The 25,631-nt window shown below is 44.5% G+C and overlaps 1 protein-coding gene across 1 annotated transcript in view; it reads right to left on the minus strand.

Annotated features, from left to right (window-relative positions):
- Positions 1-25,631, minus strand: part of poc1a (POC1 centriolar protein A) — a 52,646-nt gene that overhangs the window by 4,813 nt on the left and 22,202 nt on the right. Inside the window, exon 10 of the mRNA XM_080780022.1 lies at positions 4,135-4,398. Coding sequence (XP_080636148.1) covers positions 4,135-4,398 — 264 coding nt within the window. The remainder of the gene's footprint in view (positions 1-4,134; positions 4,399-25,631) is intronic.

Raw genomic sequence — 25,631 nt, forward strand, 5'->3', positions numbered from 1 at the left:
CACAGTGCTGAAGCATGCTGAAAGCATGTATAACTTCATCTCAGTGCTGAAGCATGTATAACTCCATCTCACAGTGCTGAAGCATGTAACTCCATCTCACATTGCTGAAAGCATGTATAACTTCATCTCAGTGCTGAAGCATGTATAACTCCATCTCACAGTGCTGAAGCATGTAACTCCATCTCACAGTGCTGAAGCATGTAACTCCATCTCACAGTGCTGAAGCATGTATAACTTCATCTCAGTGCTGAAGCATGTATAACTCCATATCACAGTGCTGAAGCATGTAACTCCATCTCACAGTGCTGAAGCATGTAACTCCATCTCACAGTGCTGAAGCATGTAACTCCACCTCACAGTGCTGAAGCATGTAACTCCACCTCACAGTGCTGAAGCATGTAACTCCATCTCACAGTGCTGAAGCATGTAACTCCACCTCACAGTGCTGAAGCATGTATAACTTCATCTGGTGGTGGAGGTGGTGGTCGTGGTACAAGCACTGTCATCATGGCAGCTAGAATGACTTATGATTGACACAGAGAAGAGAGCGCATGATGGGGGGGATCGCTCATACTTGAGGGAGACATGAGGGATGGTTCATAACCAGCGGTGACAGAGAGGGAGATGTTCATAATTAGGGCGGAAGGGGTGGAGAGATTATTAAACTGCGTGCGTGCAATCGCGAGAGAGAGAGATTAGAGAGAGGGGGACAAGTGAGAAGTGGCCAAGGCAGCAAACGTTGGCTTTGGAAGCTGGGGGTCTAAATGCTGAATAATTAATGTGTTCCCTCGCAGCGTCTTTGAGTGTTGGGTCTACAACGAGCTGTAATGCTGAAGAATAATGGTCATCAGTGTTGTTTTTGGCAGCACATTTTGTCGACTAAACTTGCTGAAAATAGCCGATCTACAAGCTGACGACGAGTGGTTGTGTGCTTTTAGATGGGCTATTTTCAGCATGCAACCAATAGTCCAGGCAAAGTAGCATTTCCAGACAGACTAATTCAAATACAATTTTTTTCACCATAGATCATCTCTATGAGGTGTCTAGAACAACATACTAAAAGTCCTAAGAAATCCTAGATGCGGAAATATGTTTAATTATCAATTCAAGATGTGTGCTAATACCTCGAGAAAACTAAACACCCTAATGGGCTTTTTTTTTTCTTTTGTCCTATCACAATGAAACTTCCCACAATGAATCTTAACATGAAAACTAAACTTTTTTGTATTACAAGTTTCTCTGAAACTTAATTTGAATATGCAAATTAGCTTAATATATATTGAATATGCCCACATTTGCATATCACGAAAATTACTTTTCCCCAAAATGTATAATATTTACATTGTTGTTTGTTAATGATATCAAACACACTGATCAGACTTTCATGAACCATTTCATCGAAATATTGTGACTTCATAGAATAACATCAAAAACACCATTCATAAAGTATGTATGACAAATGCATAAATCCGTCAAATCTTCCTCCAACCATCCTACTGCTAATGGTTGATGGCAATGCTGCTTTTGGACTGGCCTCTAACCTGAAACCTGCCGGGCTTGGTTGTACCTACCGGGGGCATAACCCCCACCGGTATAGTCCTCAGGGTCACAGAGGCACACAAGCCTCCCCATCACGACAAGGTAGCAACAACAGGGGAGGTTCTTTTTGTGTATTTTTGTTTTTTTGTGTTTTTTGTTTATTTTATTGTTCAAACGTGATCCTCAACTCCTTTTGTATGATTCTAGTCATCAGAAAAATCAGGCAACAGTTTTCGTCTTAGTTTTAGTCGACAAAATCAACACTGATGGAGATGGGGGGGAACAAGAAGAAGAATCTGCAGGATTTTCACGGCAGAAATAAATAAATAGCGTTGTTGATGGTTTTGCCGGGGCCAAACCATCACCAGAGGGCTGGTTGGTGGTGCGACGTTAATTTAAGACGCCATCTGAAGTATGATTTAAAAGAACAGGAACATGAGCAGCTTTTTAAGTCACAGATTATCGAGAAATGTGAAATATTGAAAGGGTTCTGGGATGAATATCAAAGGCATGTGACGTGACAGAAATGCGTTCAGCCTGTCTTTTTGGAACTAACGCACTAGAAGTTACTTTTTGTACTAAAGCATGTGCACAAGTATTTCAATCTGGGTAAATTAACAGTTCTACTTGAGAAACACGCGCTCCCCGCTATTTAATCCAATATTCTACGCTGCCAAGATCGTTTTATTACCTTTAGAGCATACGCTGAAGTATTTGCAGCTTTCAACCACGAAAATCCGGCAAAAAATGTGGTTGCCACATATAGGCTCTGACCTGACAGCGTGCCGCGTGTTTGAGTCCCGTTCATGACGACCTTTGCTGCGTGTCTCTCCCCTTATCCCTCTACCTCTTTCCTGTCTGTAACTATAATAATAACAATAATAAAGCTTTATTTACATAGCACCTTTCAAGAACAAGGTAACTATCAATAAAGGCATAAAAGCCAAAAACACAGTGGAACAGTCGGTAGTGCTGTCGCCTCACAGCTAGAAGGTCCAACCAGGGAAACTGTCGGGTGTAAAGGAGCGACTTGGACACTCAGGCATGAAGGAAGCATGAGTTCAAGTCCGTTGCTCTCCCCATGTCCCCCATATATGGGGACTAGGTTGGCAGAGGGTGTGTAGAGCTCAGGATCACATTAGATAATTGACACAGGGGTGAAAAATCGGTTACAAAATCTTAAAAAAAAAAGATAGTTCATCTCTAATTTGCAGAATTTGTGCCCAATATGACAAAACCCAGACAGCAATTTTGACTTGTATAGTTCATAGCGTATTCATAGTGTATTGTTGGTTGTGATGATGGAAATGATAAATTAGCTTTCTGGCACACATCATTCCTGGTCTAGACGAGGCTGTCCACTGAATGCTTAAATGCTCATTTATCAGTTTTCCCCACTTCCAGAGCGGTTGCACCACACAGTGTGTTGTTTTTGGCAGCACATTTTGATTTTAGTTTTAGTCATAGTCTCTCGAATAGTTTTCATTTAGTTTTAGTCACATTAGTCACCTGGAATGTTTTAGTGTTATAGTTTTAGTCGACTAAATATAAGATTTTAGTCGACTAAATCTACAGTTGATTTAGTAGAACAAAATGTATTGATGCCGTCGTAATGACTGTTTTTACACTTCAATAACCCTAACCCTAACCCTTCAATATTTCTTCATTTTAGTCATCATAGCTTAGTTTTCATTTAGTGTGTAAAAACGAACATTTTTCGTCTTAGTTTTAGTCGACGAAAACAACACTGTCTGTCACTGTATGCAATTACGGATATTCAAAGTTAAGTGTTACGCGCGATAAAATCTTGGCAGTACGCTATTAATTATTGGCGGCGGATTATGAGTTAAGTGTGACTCTGGTTTAGGAGAGGCTAGCTGCCCGGAGGGAGCCCTGAGGGAGAGGCAGAGCCTCCGCCCGGAGGGAGCCCTGACGGAGAGGCAGAGCCTCCGCCCGGAGGGAGCCCTGAGGGAGAGGCAGAGCCTCCACCCGGAGGGAGCCCTGACGGAGAGGCAGAGCCTCCGCCCGGAGGGAGAGGCAGAGCCTCCACCCGGAGGGAGCCCTGAGGGAGAGGCAGAGCCTCCACCCGGAGGGAGCCCTGACGGAGAGGCAGAGCCTCCATCCGGAGGGAGCCCTGACGGAGAGGCAGAGCCTCCACCCGGAGGGAGCCCTGAGGGAGAGGCAGAGCCTCCACCCGGAGGGAGCCCTGAGGGAGAGGCAGAGCCTCCACCCGGAGGGAGCCCTGAGGGAGAGGCAGAGCCTCCACCCGGAGGAGCCCTGAGGGAGAGGCAGAGCCTCCACCCGGAGGGAGCCCTGACGGAGAGGCAGAGCCTCCACCCGGAGGGAGCCCTGAGGGAGAGGCAGAGCCTCCACCCGGAGGGAGCCCTGAGGGAGAGGCAGAGCCTCCACCCGGAGGAGCCCTGACGGAGAGGCAGAGCCTCCACCAGCAGCAAGGAACGCTTTGTGTTTTTGTCCTCACAGACACAAGGATCACAACACCTGGAGATAAAATGGAGTGGGGGGGGGGGTGTAACATGCAGGGACAGAGTCCTGTATTTGGGGGGACAGACAGACACGGCATTATTGGTTCCTTACCTGAGTGAGAACGTCCAGTTGGCCTACAATGTGCTCCAGGGTGCTGGCCAGAGCAGGGGACAATCCACCGTCTGAGGATGGAGCCTGAGAATGCTGCTGGGCCTGAGACTGCTGCTGGGGGGCCTGGAACTGCTGCTGGGGGGCCTGGGACGTCCTGCTGCCACTGCGGCTGCCACTACGACTCCGGGCCTGAGCAGCACAGGAGGAGGCCCTGATCTGGGAGTCCTGTTGTCCATTACAGAGATCCTCCTCCGGCTCCAAGCTCTGGAAGGACAAGAGGCAATGGAGACGTTATAAAAAGGAGAGCTTGGGTTTGTTATGAGCTGCGTTGAGAAGAAGGGCCGTTATTATTCATTCATTCATTCAACTTTTATTTATTCAGAGTAATCACTCCTTTTCAGTGTCCTGTGCTCTCATTGGCTGTGATACGGCCTTCTCGGTGTGCGGTCGCAACCCAGTTCATACTGTACGATGTCCAGTCGGCGACAGAGCCAAATATCAAACCTGCCAGATATTCAGAAACGGTTGGGAAGGCGTCGGTGAGTGCTTTTATCGGCGCTATATCTTCTCGCAGAGCCGTACACACACAGCGAGCAAAACCTCAGCCATCAGAGCCCGACCTTGCATCCGCGACAGCATAATCGGAGCAAATATCGTGCAGTGTGTACGAGCCATGAGGATAGTTTCCACAGCATGGTTCTCATAGAATGATGCATCAACTCTTACATGTACCACAGGACGCACGCACGCACGCACGCACACGCACACACACACACACACCCCCGTCAGTCTCCCACTGTGATTAATAGAACAATACAGAAACACATGGACTCATATGAGCACATGTCTTGTCTCTCATGTCTTTCCACTACCATGCCTACGTGACTAAAGTGTGCGTGCGTGTGTGTGTGTGTGTGTGTGTGTGCGTGCGTGCATGTGCGTGTGTGCGTAAGCACGAGCCTCCCAGACAATCCAAGCTTCTCCGTCACAGCTGGGGAGACGAACGCCGTTTCATTCATCACCACCACCACCCCAAGCACAGGATATACGTCTATTAATCACCCACAGCTGAGGAGACGTCGACGAGTCACAGCTTCACACCGCACCCAGTTAAACTGAAGCTGTGGGATGTCTGCCGTATAACCTGGAGATCAGCAGCACATCTGGCACAGAGTGGGATGATGCAAGCTGACACACTGACTAGGAGGTACTGTATATAGTCTACTGTACCTGTACCGTGCGTATTACAGCCATGCATAAAGACTTAGGTTCATTGATATCATTGAGAGCCTTATGGAGTGTCGCAGTCCCACCCCCTTTCATGACGACGCCAGGCCCAGGAAATAATTCCCAATGCATTTTTCCCATAGACATTTCAAAAAGTATTTATTTAAAGACCTTTTAAGCGTCGTACGAAGCCAACTCGAGTCGTGACAAATCATGACAACAAACACAATATTTTGGACCAAACAAATAATTACAAAGAAGAAAAACAACAAAAAAGGTGTTGTAACCTGCCCTTTTTTTCTTCCTTCTAATTATTTTGGCTCTGAGAAGTAGTGGAGTAGAAGTAAAAGTACTGGAAATTGGAGAGATTCAAGTACAAATACCTAAAAAGTGTACTTAAGTACAGTACTTAAGAAAAGTACTTAGTTATTTTCCACCACTGGTTTCAAGTCATTGGTGAACTCTGCTGTAAAGCACAAGGACTGAAAACATGACATCAGATCCAGCGAAGCTTTCTGAGGGCACGATGCGAACGTAACACAATATCCTTTGTCCTTTAATCCGTTTAGACCGTTGAGGCCGATTCTAAAAAAAGAAAGGCTTCTAAATAAATAGTTTTCTCCATCCATTCATCTTCAACCGCTTATCCGTAGTCGGGTCGCAGGGGGTAACAGCTCCACTAGAGAGCTCCAGACTTCCCTCTCCAGAGCAACATTAGTGACTTCCTCTTGGGGGATCCCCAGACGTTCCAAGGCCAGTGAGTCGATGTATTTCCTCCATCTGGGCCTTGGTCTGCCCCGGGGTCTCCTCCCAGTGGGACGTGCCTCGAGGACCTCCCTAGGGAGACGCCCGAGAGGCATCCCAACCAGATGCCCGAACCAGCAAAGCTGGCTTCTTTCCAGGCGAAGGAGCAGCGGTTCTACTCAGAGTCTCTCTCGTGTGACTGAACTTCTCACCCTAGAACTTCTCACCCAGATGCCAGCCACCCGTAGAAGAAAACTCATTTTGGCCGCTTGTATTCGCAACCTTATTCTTTCGGTCATGACCCAAACTTCATGACCATAGGTGAGAGTAGGAACAAAGATGTTCAGTTCCAGAAGCAAAGATTTGAGTTAAAAAGTTCTCTGAAAGAATATATAGTACAAGCCCATATAGCGCAGCACTCGGTGCCGCGCTACGGGCTTGTAGATCTGCTAATTTTCAATAGCTAAAGTATAACATATTGCTTAAAACACCAAAAGGGGTTCCCACCCAGAATGGGTTAGAGCACTTTGGATTAAAGCGCTATATAAACGCACGATTTACCATTTGAGCGTGAGATTCTGCAGCCCTTTATTTTTATCGTAGTTATTTTTAAACAAAGTTATGCAACATTTTCTTTTTTTGTTGCAGTGAACTAGATGGTTATTTGATCATCAGCACTAGTTTTTTTCCATTCCTTAGATTTGATACCTTGTCAGTTTGAAGCGGCATCATCTTCACTGAAGATCCAATTAGTCGTTCACTCGGCTCATATCACCCATTACCTTATACTAGGCATTGTTTCTAATGCTACTAAAAAGCTGTCTAAAATCATTGTATCCGTTGAAGGGGGGGGGGGGGGGGCTCTGGAAGTGAATTATTTCAGAATGTTCAACCCATTTAGACCTGAGCTCGATTCAACAAAATGTCGTCTAAATCATGACAGTTTTCTGAAAAACCTGTTTCTATGTCAGTGGTGCTCAAACTATTTCATGTCAAGGACCCCACAAATTTGATTTGGCCCCCCATATAAAAAAAAAGTGTTCCAGGGAACCTCCCAAGAAGCAAAGATCTAAGTTAAAAACATAATATATTAAAGACTTGTGCCACATTTTCACGATCTTTCAAAAATAGCAGATCTACAAGCTCGAAGTGCGGCACAGAGTGCCGCGCTACGAGCGTAGAATAGCAGAGCTTGTAGAATAGCAGAGCTTGTAGAGCTTGATCTGCTATTATTCAATAGCTAAAGTATAACATAATGCACATTAAGCACTATCCAAAAAGAGGTTTCAAAGCTCTTTTTAAGAGAAAACAAATGTAATCCACTCGCAAAATAGAGCGACTGGACTGTGGATCTATTAGGACTTCACGTGGCCGAAACCTGTCAGTAATCTCTGCTGTCTGAAAGAAGAAACCACCATGGTTCATTTTTTCAGAAAAAAAAAACAAACAAAGAAAAAACATCCTTCCTCAAGTGGAGTTATAGGTCTTTGTCAAAGCGCTTTTTTAATACTTTCCATTGGTTCAATATACCAATAGCACTGATTTATGAAAAGAAAAATAAATCAAAAGAAACCCTCAAGAATATAGACTCAGGTGGTTTTCTTCCGGGACAGTAACGATATTATAAATCAAAATGTGGGCAAGCCCGATCAGAGCCCCCGCCAAATGACACGTCCCAACGACGTAACAACAACGCCATGACAGACATATTGGTGGGATCGGTGGTGGGTAATCTCTAATTACAAGAGATGTATCGGTATCAGGAAAAGTATCCAATCGGCCCTTATTTGTCATATTGGGTCATATCGGTATCGGCGAATATGCCAGTCTAACCACCGATCTGACAAGGGGTTGACACTGCAGGTAAATAAAATGTTGGGGCATGTGGAGTTTGCTTTGGAGTTGCCCAAATTGCAGTGAGGAGTCTGCTATAAACACAACACGAGATATAGCTAAACACAACACGAGATATATAGATAGCTATAAAGACAACATGAGATATATAGATAGCTATAAAGACAACATGAGATCACAACAATGGTATCGGTATTTGTTATCGGCTAACACAGAAATGGAGGTATTGGGATCGGATCGTGAGCGAAAAATCGGGACATCCCTAATAATTACAATATCCATGTCGAATCCAATATTCAGATGTTTGCCCGGGACACGTGATAATTAGAAGAATCTTTTTTCTTTTTAGGGATTTTTTTTATTATTGTTATTCTATTCAATAAATAAGTTTTGGATTTGTTTTCAACTCATGACAATCTTTAGAAAATCTTTTAAAAAAATCACAATAATTAATGGCAACATTTAAGGAAACGAAGAATTAAACAGATCAGTCCGAAACACTGAATTAGGTTACAGTATATCTTGTATTATTGACCCATTCAGGACGGGAACACCTTTTGGTGTTTTAAGCATCATGTTATATACCTTAGCTCTTGAGAAATAGCAGATCCACAAGCTCATAGCGCGGAAGAGCTTGTAGATCTGCAAATTTTTTAAGAATCGTGAAAATGTGCTGCAAATCTTTGAATATACCCTTTGAGAGCGAACGTTTTTTACCAGCTGCTATGCAATAGCAAGCCAAGTCTATAATCGATATGCAAGCCAGAGTAATCTAGTAAGAGAGTGGTGACACTAGCGTTGACTCCCATTGTAACAATGGAATGTGGAAGTGCTCATTCTATCTCAATGGGATAGTTCCAATGTTTGGAACTATAGCCCATAGGCACCCGCTTTGAGGCGAGATCAAAGCATGTCGCTACTCTCCTACTCTACACTCTGGTGCAAGCTAGTCCAGCTGGCTTTCTCATTGGCTGTCGTATGTATGCACCGCAAATATGTCTGGGCGGAAACGACCGACTCAGAACACAATAGTTCCGCCTTAAGAGAATTTTGGTTCCTACCTAAACTACAGTACTGCACTGAAACTGACACAGAGGCAGTTATAGCGGTCCCCCACAGATAATAATAATGCAGCTGGTAATTCATTGATCTAATCATTTCTGGTTTACTCAAATTTTTGCTTCTGGGAGATCCATATAGGTCCCAGATTTTGAGATGGGGTTCCGTGGCCAAATACAGATCATTCTGGGGGTCCTTGACATGAAAAAGGTTGATATAGAAACATAGGTTTTTCATACACCCGTTTAGAATGTAGAAGACTTTTTTTTAAATAAATCTCAGTCCAAAATGGGTTAGGCTGTCCATGTCCGCTACAGTGTCACGGTGCAGGGAACCTGAAATCTCACCTATACAGATGTGGTTGGCCTCCACTGACGTGTTGTGGGGGGGGGGGGGGGGGGGGGGGGGACGGACCATTACAAGTACACATTTAATCTTCTTATCATGGTGTTGTGTTTTTCACAGGCTTAGAGAGATGACTTCATTAACAATTCAGTTTTTTTTAATCTCAGACCACTCCTTGTTTGGAGAGAGAGTGAAAGGCAAGAAAGGCTAGTTTTCATAAACCAACCAACTCTGGCAACATCCAACATTATGACCAGATTATTACGGTAGAGTGTTGAGTGGCTTCTAGCTTTGTATTAAAACAGCTGCTCACACACACACGAAGCAGACGCATATGTGGACGCAGACACCGGCCACACACACACACACACACACACACACACACACACACACACACACACACACACACACACACACACACACACACACACACACACACACACACACACACACACACACACACACACACACACACACACACACACACACACACACACACACACACACACACACACACACACACACACACACACACACACACTCTTACCACCCTCCTGATGAATCACCTGGTGTGGAAAAACCAACAGTGGAAAATTTCCTGAGGCCCAAATGAAACTCTTGGTCTGACACAGCTAGCTATCAATACACCCAGCTAGCCGCACACAAAACTATTCATCACCCATCGCACGCACGCACACAGTACTTGTTTGGATCTGTCTTTTTCACGCTGTAAGCAAGGTCTACTGTATTTAAGGCACAGTACATAGCTTTCCACACACAGCGTGTGTGGAACGAACAAGTGAGTAAACCGAAGACAAGAGAAGACCAAGCTGAGATGAGCAGAGAGAGAAGGAGAAACAACATCAACAACAGAGATGAACAAGGCACCAGTCAAATCATCTTAGGCATACAACATTTGTCTTGTGTCTTGTCTGTGTTTAATGGCCGCCCCAATGGAAGTCACATGGTTTGACAAAACATTTGTATTTGATGGCTGTGTTGTGCCCCCCTCCCCCGCATCAAACAAAAATGTTTTGTCAAACCATGTGACTTCCATTGGAAATGCATTGGGGCGGCCATTAAACACGGTCAAGACACAAGACAAGTTGTATGCATGTTGCAACAGTGTGAGTGAGGCCTTACATTCTAGACAGGACACTATCGCTCTATCGAGATATACATACAAGTGAGTTACATAATATGGCGTGTTGCTGGACTAAGCTGTCAAGACAGTCCTATTAATAAGACAACGGAGGAAGATAAGATATAAAGAGATGGTATAGGAACTGTTTTAAAAATCAGAATGAAATATGAATCAAAATGTGGTATAGCACTGTGGTATAGCCTTATCGCTACATTATTCACGTTTTGTGCATGTGGAGGTATACTCACAACCAGTGGTGGAAAAAGTACTCTGTTTTACTTAAGTAAAAGTACAAATACTGCAATTTAGAACTACTTCGTTACAAGTAAAAGTACTAAAGTACTAAAAGTAAAAGTACTCATTGTGCAGAATGTCCCAAGTTCAAAATGTGTACAAAATCTATTGAAAATAGCAGATCTACGAGCTCAGTAGAGTAGAAGTAAAAGTACTGGAAATTGGAGAGACTCAAGTAATGTACAAATAAGAGACACAAAAGTATCTCTGGAGGGGCGCTCACATCACGACTAAAATACTCAATACTTTATACCAAACACCTGGGTCAATATATGTCTTAACCCATCCAGGACGGGAACCCCTTTTTAGCGTTTTAAGAATTATGCACCGAAGTCTGACATCAGTAGAGGGCGCCAGTACACAGGTTTATGTATTTTTCTTATTTGCATTGAAATCCCCATTTCGCTTCATATAAAAATAAACCGATCATCCCGGCCTTTCTGTCAGGGGGTTGGCTGTGCGTCGTTAATGATGTCCATTCATATTTGATACAGCCAGTTTCTGGAAACAATTGAATTAATGTGGCCGCAAAAGCCTTGAAACTACAAGGGTATGAAAGCAATGTAGCTGCTAATATACGTCACGCCCAGCTGTCAACACATTGCGTTCCTGAGATTCCTCATTGACGTAAGCTCAGCTGGCAGTGACTCAACTCGTAGTAACCACAAAACATTAAATATCAATAAAATAAATAAAAACTACAAAAAGTGCCCTTCTGGGCACAGGTCTACACCAGGAGGACAGGGGTGTGTGTGATGTTTGGCAAAATGTTTAGGAGAAATATAAACATGTATTGTGTGTGTGTGTGTGTGTGTGTGTGTGTGTGTCGCAACCTGGCCTATTGTAGCGCCACCATGACGCTGATGTGAAAACTGTCAAGTGGCATTTCTTCCTCAGCCTAGTGGGAATATGCATGCAGTTTCACCGCAATCGAACGCTGCGTTGAGGAGTTGTGGCGATTTGTACAAAACGGGTACAAAGCGTACTAGTCGCGTTAGATTTAATCATGCCTCCCGTTGTTGTCGATCGCCATCAAGAGTGTTTTGGCTACTTTAGCTACTACTATTTAGCTGCTACAGCCACATCCGGGTCGGGATAACATCTGGTCCGTCGGGAAAAGTGCTCCGTTGCTATAAATGGATTGGGCGCTGTGATTTAATGGATTCAATAACCCCGGGCAATCGGAGTGTTAACCGTAATCTACACTCCCATCATGTGAGGGTGCATGAATTATCATAGGCTTTGGTCTCACCCAGGAGGTGATTCAGTAAGACAACAAACACAGCTGCACAAAGCCTCCATCATTCCCCCCCGGGGGGGGAGGGGGGATAGGGCCACAGCAGTGTTGATTTCGTCAACTAAAACTAAGACGGAAAAATGCTCGTCGACTACCTTTTCTCACTGGCGGAAAGTAAATGGAAACTAAAGAAAAAAAAAAAGCTATACTAAAGCTAAGACAAAATATGTCGAAAGTTTTGTCAACAAATAGACAAATTAGGAAGGGACTAGTGGACATTAAGAGATCCAGTATAAGTCATTTTACACTTGGTCGCATGCTTAAAATAGCCGATCTACAAGCTCACAACACGTCACGCTGCAGCGCGTTGTGAGCTTGTAGATCGGCTATTTTCAGCAAGTGTACGACGGCATCAAGGCACCGACAAAATACATTTTAGTCGACTAAATCAACTGTAGATTTAGTCGACTAAAACTAGACTAACACCAATACATTCCAGGTGACTAAGATGTGAGTGAAACTAAATGAAAACTATTGAAGAGAGACTATGACTAAAACTAAAATCTGCTGCAAAAAACAACACTGCCTGGCCGGAGGGTGGGTCTTGTACTGTATGCTGATGGACGGTGTGGGTCTTGTTCTTGTACTGTATGCTGATGGACAGAGTGGGTCTTGTACTGTATGCTGATGGACGGTGTGGGTCTTGTACTGTATGCTGATGGACAGAGTGGGTCTTGTACTGTATGCTGATGGACAGAGTGGGTCTTGTACTGTATGCTGATGGACAGAGTGGGTCTTGTACTGTATGCTGATGGACGGTGTGGGTCTTGTACTGTATGCTGATGGACAGAGTGGGTCTTGTACTGTATGCTGATGGACGGTGTGGGTCTTGTACTGTATGCTGATGGACAGAGTGGGTCTTGTACTGTATGCTGATGGACAGAGTGGGTCTTGTACTGTATGCTGATGGACAGAGTGGGTCTTGTACTGTATGCTGATGGACAGAGTGGGTCTTGTACTGTATGCTGATGGACAGAGTGGGTCTTGTACTGTATGCTGATGGACAGAGTGGGTCTTGTACTGTATGCTGATGGACAGAGTGGGTCTTGTACTGTATGCTGATGGACAGAGTGGGTCTTGTACTGTATGCTGATGGACAGTGTGGGTCTTGTACTGTATGCTGATGGTCGGTGCGTTTTGGGGTGACTCAGAGATGACTTACGCCTCATGGACCGTAGCCCCGGCAGACAGGAAGTGCAGCGGGGTGCATCCGTGGGAAAGGCATAGGGAGGGGGCTCTCTCAAACTAAGCCTTTTAGTAACGGCTCCGTGTTCCCCCTCGCCCCAGATTCCTGCTTCTCTCCTTTTTCTCTTGGGCCTTTTCCCCTCTCTCTCTCTCTCTATCCATCTCTATTGTCTCTCTATCAGGGCCCCTGACTGTCCATCTTTAATGTGACATGGATGAACAGGTGTCACAGCTTCTCTCTCTCTGTCTCTCATGCTCTCTCGCTCACCCTCCCTCCCATGCAGTGGATGCTCTCTCACTCACCCTCCCAGTGTTCTTCTTCTTCCTTTTTTCCCCTCTTCGCTCTCTAGGCTGTGTTCACTCCCTCATCTCATCTCTCTAGGCTGTGTTCACTACTCCATCTCATCTCTCTAGGCTGTGTTCACTACTCCATCTCATCTCTCTAGGCTGTGTTCACTACTCCATCTCATCTCTCTAGGCTGTGTTCACTACTCCCCCATCTCATCTCTCTAGGCTGTGTTCACTACTCCATCTCATCTCTCTAGGCTGTGTTCACTACTCCATCTCATCTCTCTAGGCTGTGTTCACTACTCCCCCATCTCATCTCTCTAGGCTGTGTTCACTACTCCCCCATCTCATCTCTCTAGGCTGTGTTCACTACTCCCCCATCTCATCTCTCTAGGCTGTGTTCACTACTCCATCTCATCTCTCTAGGCTGTGTTCACTACTCCATCTCATCTCTCTAGGCTGTGTTCACTACTCCATCTCATCTCTCTAGGCTGTGTTCACTACTCCATCTCATCTCTCTAGGCTGTGTTCACTACTCCATCTCATCTCTCTAGGCTGTGTTCACTACTCCATCTCATCTCTCTAGGCTGTGTTCACTACTCCATCTCATCTCTCTAGGCTGTGTTCACTACTCCATCTCATCTCTCTAGGCTGTGTTCACTACTCCATCTCATCTCTCTAGGCTGTGTTCACTACTCCATCTCATCTCTCTAGGCTGTGTTCACTACTCCATCTCATCTCTCTAGGCTGTGTTCACTACTCCCCCATCTCATCTCTCTAGGCTGTGTTCACTACTCCATCTCATCTCTCTAGGCTGTGTTCACTACTCCATCTCATCTCTCTAGGCTGTGTTCACTACTCCATCTCATCTCTATAGGCTGTGTTCACTACTCCCCCATCTCATCTCTCTAGGCTGTGTTCACTACTCCATCTCATCTCTCTAGGCTGTGTTCACTACTCCATCTCATCTCTCTAGGCTGTGTTCACTACTCCATCTCATCTCTCTAGGCTGTGTTCACTACTCCATCTCATCTCTCTAGGCTGTGTTCACTACTCCATCTCATCTCTCTAGGCTGTGTTCACTACTCCATCTCATCTCTCTAGGCTGTGTTCACTACTCCATCTCATCTCTCTAGGCTGTGTTCACTACTCCATCTCATCTCTCTAGGCTGTGTTCACTACTCCATCTCATCTCTCTAAGCTGTGTTACTGTTCACTACTCCATCTCATCTCTCTAGGCTGTGTTCACTCCCCCATCTCATCTCACGTGATTACTTCTCTCTCTCCCTCTCTCCGGTGGTCTCTCGCTCCACTAAACCATTAGTCTCTCCCCTCCATGCTGTCAAATACACTCAGTTCCTGCTGTGAGAACACCACCACCTGCCCATTCCATATTACCAGTGTGCTGATTGGCTGAATGCACGTGGTCGGTGTACAACACAAACACACACACACACACACACACACAGCACCGATACAATGATTACACGCAGAGTGGATGGATGGATACAGCAGCTATGACAACCACTGCGTCGCCATATAGATATACAGCATACAAACCCCATTCTACCCGCCAAATCCTCCACACCCCGCGGCTGAGCTGAGCTGAACCGTGCGTGCGTGCGTGCGTGTGCTTGTATTACTATACGTGTGTGCTATATAGGCTTACAATTAGGAAATGATGATTCAGGTTGGAGTTATAAGAATGATCCGATCTATACTTGGTTGCACCAGCGGTGTCTCATCATGCACTGCATGAGAATAATAGCATCACGTGCTGCGGAATGCTGTGGGCGTCATGTGTAGACTGGGCTGTTTCACTGTGCAGAACTAAATATAACTCGGCCCTAAGAGTTACGCTTAAAAATGGCAACAAAGAAAAAGAAGGGAGAAAAAAAAGCATTTCTAAAATTGCCATTCTCAAATGTTGTATGCATAAGCATGCCCCTCGAAAGTATATATAGCTGCGATGCAAACGTGGGCGCGTTCGTTGTCAAGCCGCGAGTGTGGTGGGGAAGTCTGCTCGTCTGCCTGCACACGTGAGGACTAGAAAGACCCAGATGTGAAGCTATGGGGGGGGGGTGAAGTGACATGGAAGGATTAGGAGGGGGCGGGGGGGGGGGGGCGATCAGAGAGAGTTGATCTGTGCTGCACACGGTACACACACACAGTCACACACTTGAGTTTTTTTTATCTATAAAAGACTTTCGAATGATTTCCATTGACTATACATTAATTCCCTAACCTCTCTATATAAGCTAAGGGATGTGTATACTGTGTGAATGCATCGTAGTATCGTCTATGTCCTGATGGATGATCTTTCTACAAGGACCAATTATAAGAATCTATCCATCTGCTCTAACTCTTAATCCAATAAAATATGAGTCGTACAGCAGGATACATTTCCTCACTTTCTTCCTTGAGGACGTTTGGTTCTCACAAAGTCAGCAATGCGCGCACCATGCACACACTCACACACTGTAGACACAAACGAGGGTCGATAAAAAAAGAAGTTCAGCAGAGACAGACAGCGTGACTGAGCTGCACGCACGCACGCACGCATGCACACACATGCACACACATGCACGCACACACGTACCATAATTCTAAAGCTGGCTCATTGTGCATAGCAAACAGGGCTTCCATATAATCCTGTTGTAGTGCCCATCCATCAATGGCAAAAATTATGAATGGTTTTCACTTCTGAGCACACGAAGGGATCAGCATCAAATGAGTTGCTTATGAAATCCAAATGGATTTAATTCTGCCGAGGCAGTGGCAGAGTATAGGACGGCCTCTCCTTATGAAGGAACACAGACAATTACAGCCATTAGCTGATTTGTTCTCCTTATAGGATGAATGACACACAATGACTTTGTTCTACATTATGGGATGTGAAAAAAAGTCACATTTTCGACTCATGCTCATCGCAATCGACTCAAAAACATAGAAGTCGAAAAATGTTTTTATATTTTGTATATATATTTTTTTTTATTGTCTCCACCAGGCCGACGGCATGGGGAGAGAGTATGTTTTGCACTACGTCCGTCCGTTACCAGCTAATCTCCGGCACCGTTGGCCCGATCCATGCAAAACTGTGCACACACACACACTGTGTACCTGGATGCCAACGATGAACCTCTGCCCCAAACCGGCCACGACAGATTTATCGATTTGCCAAATATGAGTTGTTTCACATCCCTAGTTCTACAGTGGTTTTTGATGGCATTATCGTATAGAGAATGCCTTCTGAAGAGTGTTGTTTTCGTCGACTAAAACTATGACGAAAAATGTTCGTCGACTACCTTTTTCCACTGATGAATGTTAGGCAGGGACTAGTGGACAAGAGATCCAGTATAAGTAATTTTACACTTGGTTGCATGCTGAAAATAGCCGATCTACGAGCTTGTAGATCGGCTATTTTCAGCAAGTGTAAAATCTGTCATTACGGAAGTTCCAGACCCACAGGAACGCACCCAGGGTGCCGGCCCCGGTTCCCGAGCCGCCCCACGTCCGAAACAGTAGAGAAATGACAGTTACCATGTGGGGGTCCCGGGAACATCCAGACCCCCAGGAACGTGCCCAGGGGGCCGGACCGGTTCCGGCGTGCCACCCCGTGTCTGAAACGGTTGAAGAATGACAGAGTTACCGTGTACTGTACTGTACTGTCACTTTAGTGTACTTGCACACCCGAAATCATCATATTATACAGTTAATATGTGCGTGTGTGTTTGTGTGTTAGGTTGCGCACAACCTGTGACTTATAGTGGATCTCTTGTCCACTAGTCCCTTCCTAACATTTTAGCCTATAGTTTTTATTTGTTGACGAAATTGTCAACAAATTAGTTTTAGTCATCATAGCTTCGTTTTTATTTGGTTTCCATTTAGTTTTAGTCAGTGGAACGGACATTTTTCGTCTTAGTTTTAGTCGACGAAAACAACACTGGTACACACAACCGACCAAAAAGGAAGAATCAGGATCTGATTTGTATCAGAGAGCATTCTCAACCTTCTGCTCTCAAACCGTCCTTTTCAGATGGAACAGCATGTTTTACATGTTCTCTCCCATCTCTTTTAACACCCAGTGATGTAAAACAAGCAAACAACCTGAAAATAAACCAATTTGTCGCGGCACATTCGTTCCACTTTTTTGTTGACACGGAGACACGGACCTAAGGTTTTAGATATTCATTTAGCTATTGGTATAGGGAACGTGTTTAGGCAAACCATCTGTGACATATTTCTCTCCTCTTCTTCCTTTCAGGCGTCACGCGTGTGAGTGTGCGCGTGTTGTGTGCGTGCGCGTTGTGCACATAACTTGAGGCAGTGTAAGAGACATGAAAGGGCCCCGTTATCAATAATGAAATGCGACCGGTTATAAATTATACACAAACAGGGGAAAATCTAGGAAGTGGGCACTTCCAGGTGTATCTGCAACCAGCTGCCAAAGGATAATCCTACTATAAATGTGCCACGTCTCTACGTGTCTATGTTCGTGCGAGTGTGTGTGTGTGTGTGTGTGTGTGTGTGTGTGTGTACGGTTGTAATGCACGTAACTCGAGAACCGTTTGCCCCACCGACTTCACATTCGACACACGCAGGGAGTGCAGTGCCCGGTATTGAGGCGGTCGGACCCACGGTTCTCCAGAACCACCACAAAAGGCTCTGCTCAGGCTGCTCAGGCTGCTATTTTTCCAGTAATGCTTAAAACACCAAAAGGGGGTTTCCGCCAGAAATGGGTTAAACAAAATGTGCTAAGTATCTCTCTCTATTATCCTTCTTCAGCTCCCTGAAGCACAGCAATCAGACAGATGTCTTCATGAAAGCCATATTTCCAACTGAAGGGAAGGGAGGTGGAGGTGGGGAGGGGCAGCGGTGTTTCAAAAGGTTTGTTAGAGGAAAAGCATTTCTCAGAAGAAGGGAATAAAAGCTTTTTATATTCACTAGCGCTCGTCATTACACTTCAGATGGTCTGCCTGCATGTGGCCTTAATCACCTGATGGGGCGGGTGCGTACTAATGGCTGTCAATGGGGAGAGGGCCATTAATCCATTCTGGACGGGGTGTTTTAAGCGTTTTGTTATACTCTAGCTATTGAGTAGGTCTGCTATTTTTGAAAAGTCGTGAAAATGTGTTCACTCAGATTTTAGTTAACGTTGTTAACTAAAATCTTTGCTTCTGGGGGGGGGGGGGGTCGCTGGAACAGCATATTTTCAGATGGGGGGTCGGCGGACAATTAAATATAATTCTGGGGGTCCTTGACATGAATATGTTTGTGAACGACTGCCACAGAAACAGGTTTTTCAGAAAGCTGTGGTAGAATCATCTTGGGGTCTAAATGGGTTAAAGAGTATTTACAGCCCTGAGTCGTGATGACCGTGTAAGAAGGCCGGGGCAAATTATGTAGTAGGTTAGTAACCAGGCGGGCTTTGTGTGGAAGCGGTTATGCTGTTCAGTCCGGAAAAGCTTGATTTATTCTTGGTTGCATAACTCACATTTGTTTGTTTTTTGTGTGTGTGCATTTTGCCTGATGTCTCGGTTGTTTGAGTTTCATTTTAGAAAACTGACTAGTGTGGGTTTTCATGATGACAAAAAAAAAGAACATTCTAGCATTCGTTTTGCGCAAAATCACTCCGTGGGCTAAAAACGGCCATAGCCACTTAACCAACATTAAGTAGACACTATGTAGCTATTGATGAGCTTCATGTCATCACTACAATTCCTGATTGGATAAAATTGGTATCCAAGTTTCTGTTTCAGTTTCTAAAAGTCCTACTATAAATGCGCCACGTCTCTGCGTGTGTGTACGGTTGTAATGCACGTAACTTGAGAACCGTTCGCCCCACCGACTTCATATTCGACACACGCGTTCCACACCCCCACAGGGAGTGCAGTGCCCGGTGTCGAGTCGGTCGGACCCACGGTTCTCCAGAAACACCACAAAAGGCTCTGGTCAGGCTCTGCCAGTGGGCCTAATCAGCCAAAATCCCCTAACCTGTGCAATTTCCAGCCTCTGTTTCTTCCAACCAAGATTTGCAGCTAATCAGTTACATGAGGCTAGATGGCGCAAAATGCTTCCTATAGTTAAACCGACTGCAATTCAGAATTAACAGACAGTGCCTCTCTCACAAGTGTACAATACTCTGTGACCTGTGTTTTTCCTTTTTTTGTTTTATTCCTTTTGTCCTTTTTGTCCTTGTTGCGTTGGGGGGGGGGGGGGGTGTACGTTGTTTGTTGATGTTTGTGATGATTTAAAAAAAGGAAAAAAATGTGTGACTATGTGTTGCTTAACTGTCCCCAAATTAAAAAACTATATATATATATATATATTTTTTTAAAGACAAAAACTGACTGCAAACGCCACTCATTGAGAGACATTTTCTGTTGTTCATCTGAGGAAAAACACAGTAATCCGGCACATATGCATGCTGTCCCTAAGGCTTCAACAACCCATCTGGTGTTTATATGTCTTATGAATGTACACAGACAAGTGGGAAGTCATTATGATTTATTACAGCTATGCATACAGTTTATTAATTTAGTGTCATATTTATTTATGATATAACAAAATACTCCTCACTATACCTACGAGGCCAACAATCTTGCAACCCCCTACCTCTCCGACAAAGTCATTATACTTAAATAAATAAATATTAGTTTATAGGTCTTGATTTAGTTTTTCAGTTGGAGTTTGATTTGTTTTTTTTGTTTTTTGTTTAACTTTTGCATACAGTAATTATAAAGTTGTTTTGAGATTTAATTTTTAATTTGAATAATTGACTACTTTTGGATTCGTTCTTTGTTAGTTTTTAGTCTTAGTTTCAGTTTTTCCCACATAGAAAGAATGATCGAAACCAGTCCATGAGGGCATTGTGGTTAGAATGTACGACCTGTTTGGCACTCACCATTAAAGTGGGATTGGGGGTAAATCCCTGCGACACACTAGCATGTCCAGGGTGTGTAGTGTGTACTTATGTACGGGGGGGTATAGAGGGGCCGATAGAGACGCCGGATGGCAACCACAAGGTTCCCAGTTCCAGACCCAGGCTCCTCAAGAGTTTGTGTCGAACACCAAATTGCTCCTGATGTGCAGGTTGGTGCCTTGCATGGTTTCCTCCGCCATCGGTGTGTGTGTGTGTGTGTGTGTGTGTGTGTGTGTGTGTGTGTGTGTGTGTGTGTGTGTGTGTGTTAAAGATGTTATCTTTATTTTTCCCTCCTGGTGAAGGAACTTGGATAATTATTATTATTTTTGTATCATTCTTCGGTCAATTTACTACTATTAACATTACATTTTCTACTATTAACATTTAATTTACTACTATTAACATTTAATTTACTACTATTAACATTTAATTTACTACTATTAACATTTGATTTACTTCTAGGCATCTAACCACTTAGGACTGAGGCAGATTCTAAAAAAATTGTCTTAAATCCTAAACGTTTTCTGAAAAAACCCTATGTTTCTGTCAGTGGTGCTCAACCTATTTCATGTCAAGGAGCCCCCTATCTGAAAATATGTTGTTGCAGGGAAACCCAGACGTTTTTATAGGGGGGAAAAAGTCTGGGACCGAGTCCACTTCAATTCGGCATAGAATAGCGCAAACGTCAATCACTCTGCTGATTTCTGATAGTCTGCACCTTTGTTAAATTGACGCACACACGTACACACACACTCCTCTCTCTCTCTCTCTCTCTCTCTCTGTCGCTCTAATTAATTAGTCTCGTGTCGCGCAGCTGCATCTAGATTCTCCCGGCAGATCCTGCCAGGAGCTGTCTATGCCATAGAAAGCATAGGTGGACCCCAGGCTACTTATCCACTATGACTATATAGTCCCTTCGTAACATTTAAGTGTCGTTTTTATTTGACGAAGTTTTGAGTATATTTAGTCTTAGTTTTAGTCATCATAGCTTGATTTTCATTTAGTTTCCATTTTAGTATTAGTCAGTGGAAAAAGGTAGTCGACGAACATATTTGGTTTTAGTTTTCAGTCGACAAAAACAACACTGGTGTGTATAGAGGGATCGATCAGCCTGCAGGGGAACCGGAGACACAGGTGTGGTGGTGAGGTCACACACTGGACGGAGCCAAACAGAATCCCCCCAGGACTCTCTCTCTCTGTGTGTGTGTGTGTGTGTGTGTGTGTGTGTGTGTGTGTGTGTGTGTGTGTGTGTGAGAGAGAGAGAGAGGACCTTGGCCGTGCCCTTGTTGATGTAAGTAACACGGCAGCAGTCAAAGGGCTGAAATCCAAACCGAGTCCTGCCCTGCCCTGCCCCCCCCCCCCCCGGGTTGTGGGCCGGGCTGTGCTGCCTCGTCCTGTTTGTGTGTGACATCTGACAAGGCCTTTTAATATTTAACCACCACTAATGGCCTCCTCTTCATCCCTCTCTCTTTTCTCACTCTCTTTTCCCCCCCATTTGTCTCAAATACTTTCATACACCCCCCACCTTTCCCTCCCCCTTTACCAAAGAGGTCCAGGTGTTATTTGTAGTTGTTACGTCCCCACCAAAGAGGTCCAGGTGTTATTTGTAGTGGTTACGTCCCCACCAAAGAGGTCCAGGTGTTATTTTGTGCAAAAGTGCATTATTGGCTATTCCCCCTAATATAAGCCCTCAATGGGGATTGGGTTTTTGTGCTAATTCGCTTATTTCCATCGAAATAAGTAGTAAAGTGTGCCGCTTGGGATACTATTCATATTATGAAGAGAAGATGCATACAAAATGCCCCATTCAATTCAATACAATTCAATTCAATTCAATTCATTGAGGGCTTATGGTAGGGGAAATGGCCTATAATGCGCTTTTGCACAAAATAACAACTACAGTTAAAGGTAAGAAAGCCTTCTAGCATGGAATTCTCCTTTAAGAGCAACAACAATAATAATGACATGAGCAAACTTCACCAAATATAGACATCCTCAATCAATCTGCGGCTTCTCAAGGACGAGGTCAGGAGAACCACTCCAGTCCAAGCTTGTGTTCGATCGGCTATTTCTGTCTGTAAAGAATCTGGATCGTTTATCTAGGATGATGCTGCAGCTCCGAAGACTGGCCTTCACAAGACCAGAGGTAAATGGATATATACTCTACAAACTGCACAAATAACCACCAAAACAAGTCATTTAAGTCTCAAGTCCTGAAATAACCAAAATGATCTATCTTGGGACAGGTTCTCTGCTCTATTAAAAACAAATGAGTTTTAGAAGGTTTCTGTTATCTGAAAATAAGGCTGAGTAAGAGTAAGTACCTAGTAAAAATTAGTGATTGGGGGATTAATCGGCACACACATCGGTATCGATTGGCCGATTTTAGTTATCGACATCGGTTCGATTAATCAATCAGACCGATCAATGAATCCGTCCGATTGATCGGTCTGTCTTTACAGATAAACAAGCCCAAAGTAACAGCTTGAACAGATCTACAAGCACACAATATTATATTATTTAAGTTAAATCTGACTTGCCTATAAGTCTGCAGTGCAGATACCCTGTTACATGTATTTTTCAGAATGGACAAAATTATTATAATTTTTCAATACAGAATGAGATCATATCGACATCGGTAATATCGGTTATCGGCCATAACAGCAATTCATTATATCGGATATCGATATCGCCCAAAATGTCTCATCGGCACATCCCTAAAGTAATACAAAATGCAACTATTAACTTTACTTGATTGTTTTTTGCCAAGGAATCCCTCTAGTCAGCCAAATGTGTGACTTGTCAAGGTTTGAGATGCCAAAATAATTTAGGAAGGGATATTTTCGATTATGTTACACTACTTTTATGCGATTAGAATAGTGCCCAGAAAAGAAATGTTCATTTCATCCAACAAATGTTGTTCTCCCATTGTATTAACCCTGATCCTAGCCTTGGAGACTGCAGGCGTTTTGATTTCAACGGAGATTATTTAAAAACAAATCACACCCGTGTGAAGTAAGTGGTGCAACTCCGTGTGGGGGTCCCCGTGGGGGGAGTTCCAGACCCACAGGAACGCACCCAGGGTGCCGGCCCGATTCCGGCGAGCCGCCCAGCTTCCGAAACGGTTGAGAAATGACAGAGTTACCGTGTGGGGGTCCCTCTACTGTACTGTACTGTCACTGTACCCTATGGCACACCCAAAATCACGATATATACAGTTAAAATGTGCGTGTGTGTTTGTGTGTGTGTGTTAGGTTACGCACAGGTGGTGAAAAACAACCATGGTGTTTTCGTGCTCATACCTACCTATACCCAGCCAGGCAGGCAGGCACCCACACACATAATCACTTAAGGAAGTGGTTGCACCACTTAGAAAATGGCTGGGCGAGACATGCATGAGACCTGGCATACGAGTGGGACTGAACCTTGTATTTTTGCTATTCTTTCACAGCAAAGGTTTTAACTCAAATCTTTGCTTCTGTGGGGGGCCCCTGAAACTACATATTTTCAGATGGGGGTCGGCGGCCAAATACAGATCATTTTTGGGGTCCTTGACATGAAATAGTTTGAAAACCACTGAAACATGGGTTTTTCGGAAACAAAAATGCAAGGCCCCATTCAGATAATTCTTCATGAATGATCCATGATGCCAACGACAAAAATAACTTTAACAGGATGGATTTGCAAAGATGCGCTGCTGATGCCAGGCTACATTAGCTAAACCTACATTCTGGTGAGCATTATTTGAGGATGAATCTTTTCTTTTTGCAAAAACAAAGTTGGAGAGCTGGAGATGTTGAGAAACCTCATGAGCTGCTAGACTTTTATGGTAACATCCATATTTCTGGTAAGCATAAGAGAGGGCTTATGGGTTGGAGGTCGAACAAACGCTCGTGTACACTTTGAAGTGGTAGTATTTTCCAACATGAAGAGTGCCTTCAACATCTGTTCCATCAAAAAACACAACTGAGATTCATCGTGGCAGCTCAAACGGAGATTAGTGACTCAGGATCATTCAAATGTTACCATGGCTTCTAAATGTACAGACTCAAAGTGTACCCCTCAACCTGCTCAGATTTGTTTAACCCATTTTGGGGCGGGAAACCCTTTTGGTGTTTTAAGCACTATTTTTGAAAAATCGTGAAAATGTAGTGCAAATCTTTCAATATATATTCTTTCGGAGCGAACTTTAACTCAAATTAAATATAATCATAGTCGTCTTTTATTCGGCACAATACTGTCAGAGCCATCAAATAGAAGAGTTATGATATTGATGGGGCAGAAACCGAGCGCTGTGCATGCAGCCTGAACTGAGACAAGGTGGAGTTGTTTTCAACGAGGCCGGCGCAAATAAGAGCCATTTTAAGCATGTGTGCAACATGACAACTGTAACACAGTTTGCGTAACTCTGTCTATATCTAAGGCTCTGAATACGGTGAACAAATTCCAGTTGGTTACCTGGCTGTGCTGCAGGGATGTCTGGGAGTCAAAGGGGAGTTGGTTACCTGGCTGTGCTGCAGGGATGTCTGGGAGTCAAAGGGGAGTTGGTTACCTGGCTGTGCTGCAGGGATGTCTGGTAGTCAAAGGGGAGTTGGTTACCTGGCTGTGCTGCAGGGATGTCTGGGAGTCAAAGGGGAGTTGGTTACCTGGCTGTGCTGCAGGGATGTCTGGTAGTCAAAGGGGAGCTGGTTACCTGGCTGTGCTGCAGGGATGTCTGGGAGTCAAAGGGGAGTTGGTTACCTGGCTGTGCTGCAGGGATGTCTGGGAGTCAAAGGGGAGTTGGTTACCTGGCTGTGCTGCAGGGATGTCTGGGAGTCAAAGGGGAGTTGGTTACCTGGCTGTGCTGCAGGGATGTCGGGGAGTCAAAGGGGAGTTGGTTACCTGGCTGTGCTGCAGGGATGTCTGGGAGTCAAAGGGGAGTTGGTTACCTGGCTGTGCTGCAGGGATGTCTGGGAGTCAAAGGGGAGTTGGTTACCTGGCTGTGCTGCAGGGATGTCTGGGAGTCAAAGGGGAGTTGGTTACCTGGCTGTGCTGCAGGGATGTCTGGTAGTCAAAGGGGAGCTGGTTACCTGGCTGTGCTGCAGGGATGTCTGGGAGTCAAAGGGGAGCTGGTTACCTGGCTGTGCTGCAGGGATGTC

The sequence above is a fragment of the Protomyctophum bolini genome, assembly GCF_963924005.1.
Source record: "Protomyctophum bolini genome assembly, chromosome: 2".
Classification (NCBI taxonomy): domain Eukaryota; kingdom Metazoa; phylum Chordata; class Actinopteri; order Myctophiformes; family Myctophidae; genus Protomyctophum; species Protomyctophum bolini.